This window comes from Oncorhynchus gorbuscha, linkage group LG02 (assembly GCF_021184085.1).
Source record: "Oncorhynchus gorbuscha isolate QuinsamMale2020 ecotype Even-year linkage group LG02, OgorEven_v1.0, whole genome shotgun sequence".
NCBI lineage: Eukaryota > Metazoa > Chordata > Actinopteri > Salmoniformes > Salmonidae > Oncorhynchus > Oncorhynchus gorbuscha.
Genome location: NC_060174.1, coordinates 59,257,207 through 59,269,136, shown reverse-complemented (window position 1 = coordinate 59,269,136; position 11,930 = coordinate 59,257,207). Strand labels below are relative to the sequence as shown.

At 40.7% G+C, this 11,930-nt stretch overlaps 1 protein-coding gene across 1 annotated transcript; it reads right to left on the bottom strand.

Moving 5' to 3' along the window:
* Positions 1 to 328: 328 nt before the first annotated feature.
* slc25a15b (solute carrier family 25 member 15b) lies at positions 329 to 11,087 on the bottom strand. The gene is made up of 8 exons (XM_046295432.1): positions 10,933 to 11,087; positions 10,029 to 10,157; positions 8,361 to 8,472; positions 5,001 to 5,147; positions 4,758 to 4,895; positions 2,273 to 2,448; positions 1,825 to 1,983; positions 329 to 1,658 (listed from the first exon to the last, which is right to left on the bottom strand). Exons 2-8 carry the CDS (start codon positions 10,081 to 10,083, stop codon positions 1,537 to 1,539), a joined length of 909 nt encoding a protein of 302 aa, XP_046151388.1. The 5' UTR covers positions 10,084 to 10,157; positions 10,933 to 11,087; the 3' UTR covers positions 329 to 1,536.
* Between the last annotated feature and the right edge of the window lie 843 nt (positions 11,088 to 11,930).

Below are 11,930 nucleotides of genomic sequence, written 5' to 3'. Positions count from 1 at the left end.
TGCTTGCCTATTGTCCTGTAGTCCATCCCAGTCTTGTGCAGGTCTACAATTTTATCCCTGATGTCCTTACACAGCTGTCTGGTCTTGGCCATTGTGGATAGGTTGGAGTCTGTCTGAGTGTGTGGACAGGTGTCTTTTATACAGGTAATGAGTTCAAACAGGTGCAGATAATACAGGTAAAGAGTGGAGAACAGGAGGGGTTCTTAAAGAAAAACTAACAGGTCTGTGAGAGCCGGAATTCTTACTGGTTGGTAGGTGATCAAATACTTATGTCATGCATTTAAAAATCATACAATGTGATTTTCTGGATTTTTGTTTTAGATTCCGTCTCTCACAGTTGAAGTGTACCTATGATACAAATTACAGACCCCCACATGCTTTGTAAGTAGGAAAACCTACAAAATCTGCAGTGTATCAAATACTTGTTCTCCCCACTGTATGTGTTTTTGTTTGTGGAGTCAATTAGACCATGCCTAATTTCAAGCTTATTTCTTAAAAACATATATATACATTTTAAATTCTGAATATATAACAAAGTTAACTGTCGAACTCCTTTATTCTGCTTTGTAGTATACCCCTCTCGCAGATTAAGAAATAGATTATGACTATTCTGAGATTCTGCTCTGACGTACCACAGACAAATGCTAATGTAAAAAGGGCTTTATAAAATAACATGTATTTTATTAATACTGTAAAAAATTAAAAGACGAAATACTCCACTTCCAGACCTTGATCCCGTTTCAAATCAGGTCTGGGAATGCATCCTGTATATCAATCTTACACAGAGTGTACAAAGAATTAGGTCCATGACATCGTTTTCAACTGGATTCACCCGGTCAGTCTATGATCCCTTATCGATGTCACCTGTTAAATCTACTTCAATCAGTGTAGACAAAGGGGAGGAGATAAGTTAAAGAAGGGTTTTTAAGCCTTGCGACAATAGAGACATGGATTGTGTATGTATGCCATTCAGAGAAGATTTAAGTGCCTTTGAACGGGGAATGGTACTATAATAGGTGCTAGGCGCACTGGTGGAAGTGTGCCAGGAACTGCAATGCTGCTGGGTTTTTCATGCGCAACAGTTTCCTGTGTGTATCAAGAATGGTCCGCCACCCAAAGAACATCCAGCCAATTGACACATCTTTGGGAAGCATTGGAGTCAACATGGGCCAGCATCACTGTGGAACGCTTTTGACACCTTGTAGAATCTATTCCCTAACGAATTGAGGCTGTTAAGGGCAAAACGGGATGCAACTCAATATTAGGTTCCAAATATTTTGTACACTCAGTTTATATTCACATTTAAGTCAAGTATCTAAAAACATAATATGAGCCAAAATGCTTCTCTGAGGAGTCTGGGTTCCAACCCAGCGGGCAAAGCTCAGCCCACTTACAATCAGAACTCATTGAAATCAGGTCATTTCAACCAGTTCGGAGTGTTGTAGGAGGTTAACGACACAGCGCAGTAGGGTTAACTGGTACAAATGACAAGGCAAAAAAAGAGATGGGGGACATCGTTGTCGGAGGAGGACCAGGTCAGCTGTCAAACTGTTTCATCATGAACTTACGGCTGGCCTCGTACCCCAGGAACAGGGCTCCGTTGGCGGGGAACGTGCGGATCATGGTGGGAGTCAAACCAGAATAGAGCGCCCTTACACCTAAACAAAAAGGGAAAGACATGAAAGGACAATATTTCCTACTGTCCTCAACAAAGCGTGTAAGAGGAGTGATGCATCTTGCTTGAAGCACAGAGCGGATTTTTACAGAGACATTCCTGTTTAAAAATGTTGCCCAAAACCATACAACATCCCACACAGTGCCTACCTTCCATCCTCATGATAGTCATCATGGTCTTGAAGAAACCTTCCTGGCGCCCTATCATTGACATGACCTGGATGCGAGACTTGACACAGTCAAAGGGGTAGACCACCAGCCACAGGCATGCACCCCCGAAACCCCCACTGAACACAATAGGGGCCACTCCTGTAACATACACATAGCCACAAGTCATCAGGAACACAGCCATAAGCATAGTGTGTTTTTTTCTAACAAGCTAACCAAATTAGGTTGAATGTTTTGGAAGGAGAGTTTGGCGCAAAAGGTGATTGCTTTATATTGGCCAATTCCGACATATTCCCAAAAGGAATCCCAATCAAGTATATTGCTACACAATTCATCTTTAAAAGCCTTCTCCTTTATCCCATCCCCTCGGAAGGCCCAGGACTCTAACATCTAGGCTACTTGCCATCCCTTAATAGTAACACTACAGTACCTATGTCATCCTTGCTGCACTTCATGTTGTCAGCAAAGGTGGTTCGGCAGAGCTCGTAGGCCCCGAAAAAGCAGAAGTACCCGGGCACCTCTCTGGCGATGGTTGTGGTCAGGCCTGTGAAAAACCCTGTAGGACCATTTTGCTTCATCACTGACTTCGCCACTGACCACACCGTGCTGCAGGCAGAGAAAGTGAGAAAGAGAGGCAGAGAGAGAGAAAATGTGAAGTTTATACACTTTGTTTATGCCATTTAGCAGTCACTTTTATGGAAAGCGACTTACAGAACAGTGAGTACATACTTACAAATTTGTATGGGATCCCTGCGGGAATTGAACCAACAACCTTGGCACTATTCGTGCTACACTTTTACAAACTCAGTCCACTCCTCCAGTTCAGAGGCAGAAAAGCACTTTTATAAGAGGTAATATGAAAATCAAAACATGGTCATTTTGCAAGAATAGTTTACACAACCTTGGAAGCCCTCTAAACAAAACAGGAAAAAAATAAAAGTTTTAAAGTAGCAAAACTTAAGTGAAGAATGTAAGTAATTATGTGAATATCCTTTAAAAAAGGCCCAATGCAGCCATTTTTATATTAATTTCTGGGTAACAATTAAGTAACTTACTGTAATAGTTTTCCATTAATATGGTCAAAAAGAAAAAAAAGTCAAGCAAGATTTTTGCTAGGACTGCCTTGGAGTGGTCTGAGCGGGGAGGGCAAAACATGCTGTTACTGAGCGACTTTGCTTTGCATTGCTCGCTGCCCCGGGTGTGTGGAGATCTCACTTTAGGACCAATGGAAAGGTCTAAAATGTGCAAACCCTGCCCTCCCAGAGCACTAGGCGATGCAAAACGATCTCGCCCATTGGCAGAGAGGTATGGAACTCTGTTATTGGTCTATTAACTAGAGGTCGACCGATTACGATTTTCGAATATCGATTATTGGAGGACCAAAAAAAAGCAGATACCGATTAAATAAAATAAAAATATATATATGTGTAATGATGACAATTACAACAATATTGAATGAACAATGAACACTTATTTTAACCATAATACATAAATAACATATATTTAGTCTCAAATAAATAATGAAACATGCTCAATTTGGTTTAAATAATGCAAAAACAGTGTTGGAGAAAAAAGCAAAGTGCAATATGTGCCATGTAAAAAAGCTAACATTCAAGTTCTTTGCTCAGAACATATGAAAGCTGGTGGTTCAATATTCCCAGTTCTTCAATATTCCTAATTAGGAAGTTTTAGGTTGTAGTTATGACACATGGACTATTTCTCTCTATACTATTTGTATTTCATATACCTTTGACTATTTGATGTTCTTATAGGCACTTTAGTATTGCCAGCCTAATCTCAGGAGTTGATAGGCTTGAAGCCATAAACAGCGCTGTGATTAAAGCGTTTCTAAGAGCTGCTGGCAAACGCAGTAAAGTTTGAATGAATGCTTACGAGCGTACTGCTGCCTACCACCACTCAGATTGCTCTATCAAATCATAGACTTAATTGTAATATAATAAACACAGAAATACGAGCCGTAGGTCATTAATATGGTCAATCCGGAAACTATCGTTTCGAAAACAAAAACCTTTATTCTTTCAGTGAAATACGGAACCGTTACGTATTTTATCGAACGGTTGGCAACCCTAAGTCTAAATATTGCTGTTACATTGCACAACCTTCAATGTTGTCATAATTATGTACAATTCTGGCAAATTAGTTCGCAACGAGCAAGGCGGCCCAAACTGTTGCACCATACCCTGACTCTGCGTGCAATGAACGCAAGAGAAGTGACACAATTTCCCTAGTTAATATTGTCTGCTGACATACATTTATTTTAACTAAATATGCAGGTTTAAAAAAATACTTCTGTGTATTGATTTTAGAAATGCATTGGTGTTTATGGTTAGGTACATTCGTGCAAAGATTGTGCTTTTTCGTGAATGCACTTTTGTTAAAACATCCCCTGTTTGGCGAAGCAGGCTGTGATTCAATGATAATCAATGCGGTGCCTGTTAATTTGTATGCAATGCAGGGCAAGCTAGTTAACCTAGTAATATCATCAACCATGTGTAGTTAACTAGTGATTATGTTAAGATTACCTTGGCTCCTTGCTGCATTCGCGTAACAAGTGGTCAGCCTGCCACGCAGTCTCCTCGAGGAATGCAATGTAAACGGCCATAATCGCCATCCAAAAATTGCGATTACGGATTGTTATGAAAACTTGAAATCGGCCCTAATTTTAAAAAAAAATGCAGATTCAATTGGTCGACCTCTAACATTAACTCATTTACCGCCTGTCGAAGCTCCACTCATGCAAAATCTGCTGATTAGAAGGTCCCGTGTAGATTGTATTTTCAACCAGAAACTAATCAGGAAATAACACTTTTACAGTGTTAGTTTCATCAGCTGTTATACAATATGATACAAAACACAGGACAAATGTTGACTGCACTAGGCCTTTAAACACTTACTTTTGGCCCTTTGCGATCTTGCCAGACGCTTCCATCTCGTACATAGCTTGAAGACGACACTTGACCAACTCAGTGGGGCACAGGACCAGAGAGGAGAAGATGGATGCAACCGACCCAGCACATGCTTTTTGCATGTCACTGAAAGACAGAGACATATAGAGAAAGAGAGAACAGATGGTATGCCTACTACTGAAAGAGAGTGAGCATTCAATTAGGCCTACACATCCCAGTATCTTTCCTTACCTGAGTGGAGCCTCCGTTCCCAGTCCCGCCATTGTGCGAACCACCTCCTGGCAGAATCCGTAGCTCATGAAGAGGACAGAATTCTCAGCGATGTTAGCCATCAGGGCTGGGCTGGTACCCTGGTAGAGCCCTCGGAGACCCACCTGTCTGTACAGTATAGAGTAGTTTATTAAAGTGCCACTCCACCAGATTAGAACAATTTACAAGATATTGTTTACAACACTATAAAAACAACCACAGGCAGACAAAATACTTGATGTCATCCATATTAGTCAAAATACATTACATCAGTGCATTCGGAAAGTATTCAGACCCCTTGACTTTTTCCACGTTGTTACATTACAGCCTTACCCTAAAATGGATAAGGGTATTTCCCCCCCATCAATCTACACACAATACCCTATAATAAGAAAGCAAAAACAGGTTATACCTTTTTTGCAAACTTATTCAAAATAATAGACCTACCTTATTTACATAAGTATTCAGACTCTTTGCTATGAGACTCGAAAGTGAGTTTGTGTGCATCCTGTTTCCATTGGTCATCCTTGAGATATTTCTACAGCTTGATTGGAGTCCACCTGTGGTAAACTCAATTGATAGGACAGAATTTAGAAAGGGACACCTGTCGATATAGGTCCCACAGTTGACAGTGCATGTCAGAGCAAAAACCAAGCCATGAGGTCGAAGGAATTGTCCGTAGAGCTCTGAGACAGGATTGTGTCGAGGCACAGATCTGGGGAAGGGTACCAAAAAAAAGTATGCAGCAAAGTATGCAGCATTGAAGGTCCCAAGAACACAGTGGCCTCCATCATTCTTAAATGGAATAACTTTGGAACACCCAAGACACTTAGAGCTGGCTGCTGGAGAAGGGCCTTGGTCAGGGAGGTGACCAAGAACCCGATGGTCATTCTGACAGAGCTCCAGAGTTCCTCTGTGGAGATAGGAAAACCTTACTGAAGGACACCAATCTCACCTTTATGTTAGAGAGGCCAGACAGAAGCCACTTCTCAGCAAAAGGCACAACAGCCCAATTGGAGTTTGCCAAAAGGCACCTAAAGGACTGTCCATGAGAAACAAGATTCTCTGGTCTGATGAAACCAAGATTGAACTCTTTGGCCTGAATGCCAAGTGTCACATCTGGAAGAAACCTGGTGCCATCCTTATGGTGAAGCATGGTGGTGACAGCATTATGCTGTGAGAATGCTTTTCAGCAGCAGGGACTGGGAGACTATTCAGGATCGAAGGAAAGATTAATGAAGCAAAGTACAGCGCGATCCTTGATGAAAACCTGCTCCAGAGTGCTCAGGACCTCACCTCCCAACAGGACATCAACCCTAAGCACACAGCCAAGACAACACAGGAGTGGCTTGGGGACAAGTCTCTGAATGTCCTTGTCCGGGCCACTCTTGGACACGATCAAACATCTTTGGAGAGCCCTTAAAATAGCTGTGCAGCGATGCTTCCCATCCCACCTGACAGGGCTTGAGAGGATCTGCAGAGAATGGAGAAGCTCCCCAAATACAGATGTGCGAAGCTTTTAGCGTCACACCCAAGAAGACTCTAGGCTGTAATTGCTGCCAAAGGTGCTTCAACAAAGTACTGGCAAATCTATCATAAAGGCCTGATTGGTGAAGTGCTGCAGAGATGGTTGTCCGTCTGGAAGGTTCACCCATCTCCATAGAGGAACTCGAGAGCTCTGTCAGAATGACCATCGGGTTCTTGGTCACCTCCCTGACCAAGGCCCTTCTCCCCCGATTGCTCAGTTTGGCCAGGTGGCCAGCGCTAGGAAGAGTCTTGGTGGTTCCAAACTTCTTCCATTTAAGAATGATGGAGACCAATGTGTTCCTGGGAACCTCCAATGCTGCAGAAACGTTTTGGTACCCTATTCCAGATCTGTACCTTGACACAATCCTGTCTCAGAACTCTATGGACAATTCCTTGAACCTCATGGCTTGGTTTTTGCTCTGACATGCACCGTCAATTGTGTGACCTTACATAGACCTTTCCAAATCACGTCCAATCAATTGAATTTACAACAGATGGACTCCAATCAAATTGAAGAATCATCAAGGATGATCAACAGGATACAGCTGAGCTCAATTTGGAGTCTCATAGCATAGGGTATGAATACTTATGTAAATAAGATCTGTTTAAGATGATAAAAAATAAATAAAAAATGTTCACTGTTTTTGCTGCCATTGTGTTATTGCGTGTAGATTGATGACTTAAAAAATGTTATCCATTTTAGAATAAGGCTGTAACATAACAAAATGTTGAAAAAGTCAATGGGTCTGAATACTTTCCAAATGCACTGTACTTTAACATGGACCTGTGATAGACTAGCGTTCTGTCCAGTCCAGGGGTTGTACTTTTATATTAAAACTGCTACAGAAACAGGAGACAGCCAGAATGTCCCATAGGGCAGGAGCCTCAGACAAAGCTACATTCTTTTTTTATATGTTTATTATTTTACAATAAAAAGAAAATAAAAAAGACAGCAATACTAACAATGACATTCATTGTACTGTTGAATGGGATGGCCAATTTAGAGGACAAAATAAATTTTAACTCACACATACATACACAAAATAAAACAAAATCCTATTAGGTGGTACATGTATAAGAAAACAGCATATAGTCATTACAAGTAGTGTAGTTAAGACAAAAATAAATATTGAGTGGAGTAGAGCACAGAGTAGCAGCAGATCGTCAACCCAGTTATGAAGCGGGACAAGACCATTTATCCAGTATCGGCTACCATATTTTGTAAAACATTGGACTTCTATTGGAGGTATTGTATTGAATATTTTCCATATGTATTACATTCCCTAAATCCCATAACCACATTTCAAAGGTAGGTACAGTCTCCAGTTTCCAAAATTGCAATATGAGCCTTTTGGTTAATAGAGTACAAAGAGAGACAGCTTTCCCTTCGTGGTTATTCCCATCAACTGTACCAAACAGAGCGGTCAATGGGTCTGGGGCTAGAACTCTATCAAAGGCTCTAGATAAGTAATCAAAAATGAGAGCCCAGTAAACATATCCTTGGGACATCCTTGTCTCATCGTACACCAGCGACTCCTGTGGCGGGCCGGGCTCAGTGCACGCTAACCAGGTCGCCAGGCGCACGGTGTTTCATCCGACACATTGGTGTGGCTGGCTTCCGGGTTGGATGCGCACGGTGTTAAGAACTAGTGCAGCTTGGTTGAGTTGTGTTTCGGAGGACGCATGGCTTTCGTCCTTCGTCTCTCCCGAGCCCGTACGGGAGTTGTAGCGATGAGACAAGATAGTAACTACTAACAATTGGATACAACGAAATTCAGGAGGAAGGGGGGTCAAAAAAAATAAAAACCTACATACTTGTATGTGGAGGAGAAGCAGTGGACAAAGCCTCGGTACAAGGAGGGAAAGGTCTGCATCTTCACCTTGGCTGTGTCCAGGGGCTGACCGCTCAGCACACACGCTGTACCTCCTGGGTAGGGGATGGGTGTGGACAGTTAAAAGGAGCCATTTCACTTTATGACGATAGGAGTTGACAACAATTAGATCTGGGACACAAAACCTGAACCTTATGATTACAAAGAGAAGTGTGGGTCATCTTTCATCATGCAAAGTTACAAGGAATCCTACTTCTTTAGTGTATCTAAAGTTCAGCGCTGATTCAGCGCTTACCCTCCACCCACATTTTACACTGATAAGGATCTGTAGAGTGGGCTTTGTGATAGTGTGTGTGACAGTGATCACAGCCATTGGAAACAAAGGGCCCGGCTGGGGGAAGGCAATAGTCAGCAGTCAGTGTCCTGCTAGATCAGGTGAGGACTCTGAACAATGGACACCTTTTAGCATTGCTACTGCTATTACATTTACATTTAAGTCATTTAGCAGACGCTCTTACATTACAATAGTTAGTAGGTCAATCTCTCAAGAACATTTACTCAAATGTAGTTACACAAATAGTCAAATGTTGAGATATTTCATCTCCATCTTGGCCATCCACACCACTGGTGTGCAATAAGTGTAAGTAATAAGGATTTGCAACATTATTATTGTGATAAGTATTCAAAAACCAAACACTTAAAAAGGGGCAAGCCGCAGTAGAAACAATAACAAAGCATACTTCCCGACAAAGCTGAGGGACGAGGCTGTATGTAACCACTATCAGATTCATAAACAGGGCTATGGATGCAAGGACTGACCATCCATGATATCAAAATGATATTTTTTAAATCATGTTGAGGCTATATGAAGTGTGTGTTTACATTTCAAATCTGTTTACAAATAGTGGAGTAAAACATGTTTATTTCTGGGTTTCTGATGGGATACAACAGTTGAACTATGCTCATGCGGCATTTATAAGTTATATTCTTCAAGAATCAAATGGGTAAATATAAATTTAAGTAAAAATGAATAGTAACTGCAGATTTTCCCCTTTTAAAAAGACAGGCGACAAACATTGACTTTAGTTTATTTCTTATTTTGCATGCGTTTATCACTGCTGCACTGCAAAATAAAAATGTAAATAAATAGAACAAAGGTCACGTCATCTGTCTTTTCTAGTGTGTGGTTCTCTTACTTCCTTTTTTAAACTAGGCTAGTTCTCCTACGAAAACTCATTTTTTTTTATATCGAATAATGTTTGAATACTAGTTGTTTGTGCCTAACCAGCACCCCGAACTAGACACTGCTGTGCTGCAAAAAAGTGTTTAACATTCAAGAAAAGAGGCAATAATGGATATTAAGTTGGAATAATTTCATATTAGAATTAAACAATCAAGGTCATTAAACACTTGTTGGACAATAATTGTACAAATGAAATGCCTTTTATCGTGTCTTATGGAGTTCCAGCTAGATACAAGAATCGCAGAGCTCTAAAACAGCTACATTTTCTCTCAGCCTCATAGCAAAGTTTTTAAAATAGCATGAGATTAGCTATGAAACTGCACATTTTTGTCTCTGCCCCATTAGAGGCAAAACCACAAAATAATAATTTGGGCCCCCTGAAACTGTGCTTTGCAACTGTTACTTTACCTATAGCTCCAGCTGAGAGGTCAATGATGGCCTGCACCACTGGGTGTGGGGCCATTGAGATGGAGATCTGGAACTACCTGTTGAAGGGTTCCCCCTTTATTATGGTACAGCTCCTACTGCAATGCCAATCTGTGAAACAACCATATACAGTAAATACTCACTGTATAAAAAAAACGATGAAGCTACTATTACATGTTAAACCAGTTATCACTCACCATAAACATCAGGGAAATAAGATTAGGCTAGTCAGTTAACGAATTATTATTTAAACTACAGTATAGATCGCACCTTAATAAACATTGACAAAAATGTCACTCCATTTCACCATGGTAGTTGTTTTTCCCACGACAAGTGAGGCAGTAAATCACAGTTCCTCTATTGTTCACATATAACTCTAATAGATTGAATCACTTATAATTAGCTGTCCATTCACAATTCCAATGCAAGTCTCAAGTTGCTAGTCTGTGATCACTTCTCCATTCGAAGCAGAAACTGGTGCGAAAGTTCAAGGAGCCAGAGAAGGCGACTGTCACGCTCAGCAACATAGATTGTGTATATAAATTAATACGGTATTAACTGTGAAAACCGCTCTCGAGTGCGCCGAGTCTGTCACCATAAGCCATATATTCACTCATGTTGTACAGTGCATTGCGGCAATCGTGTTGGTATATCAAAAGTTAGTTTGCGATCTGAACAAGAATGCTGAAAATGACTCCGGTGTCCGGCTACGCCAGCTACAACAGCTGGCAATGCATCGAATGTAAGGACAAACGGTAGCTAGCTTAGCAGTAGATACATATTACGGCGATGATGTAAGCTAGCTAGCTACCTATATTGCTAACGGTTAATTCGAGTTCTCTACATTTATTTAGCTTCATATAGCTACTCTCTCATTTCGACGTACCTTTGATGCTACGTAGAACAGGTTGCTAGAGACACAGTATCCAAGGCCATCTCATTCAAACGTGCGTTTCGACAGAGAGGAAGAGGCGAAGCGAGATAATAGTTTTACTCCGCCCAAAATCTGTCCACGAAAATAACGCCACGGAGTGAGTCATTTTTTGTATGGAGGTCAAATGTGTCGAATTTGGTCAACAAAAATGGTAATTGATCATTTGCTACGTGAGGTTTATTTGATCGAATATAAGTTTCGGAATGGTTGTTACGAATACACTGATATACGTGGATTTCGCATTTCGGCAACTTTGAAAAAAACTATTTATGGGAGCTGTGCCTTTCTTTTTTTTAGATAGATATACATAGATGACTCATGGCTATAACCCGTTTTAGCATGGACATTAGGCTTGTTTGACATTGCAGCCACCGGAAAGCAACCTCTGTCAGGTAAAGTCCACAAAACATATTGAATGTAACAAACAGTTACATGACATACAGCATGTTCAAACAAGTTAATATTTCTGACATTTTCTGACTACTAAATAACTATTGATTTAGAACCAGGAGAGTTACCGAAAGTCACAGAAAACAGGTGCTGCATCCTCTATTCCAGCACTATTTCACCAATCTAATACACTGACAAAAGATATCATCGGATGTTCCGGAGTTCTAAATTGAGCAGCTGCTGAAAAATGAGCTCCTGTATATATTGAGATTTAAATGTTTTTTTAGAGTGAAGTACATCAAAAAAATCAAGAGAAAACTGCAAGACTCAATAGAAGACAAAACAAGGAACAAACCAAAAAGACAGGCTTTTGAAAAATTAACTATTTTTCATAAAATTGTACAGTTATCTTAGCTAGCTGAATTGCTAGCAGAATTGTTTACTTGTTGCTAAGCAGTTGCTAGGGACTCTCCTGGAAGAAGCTAGCTAGCTTACAAAGAATAACAACAAAAAATATCTAGTTAACAGAAGAAAGGAAGACAAAATAAGGACAAAAGAAG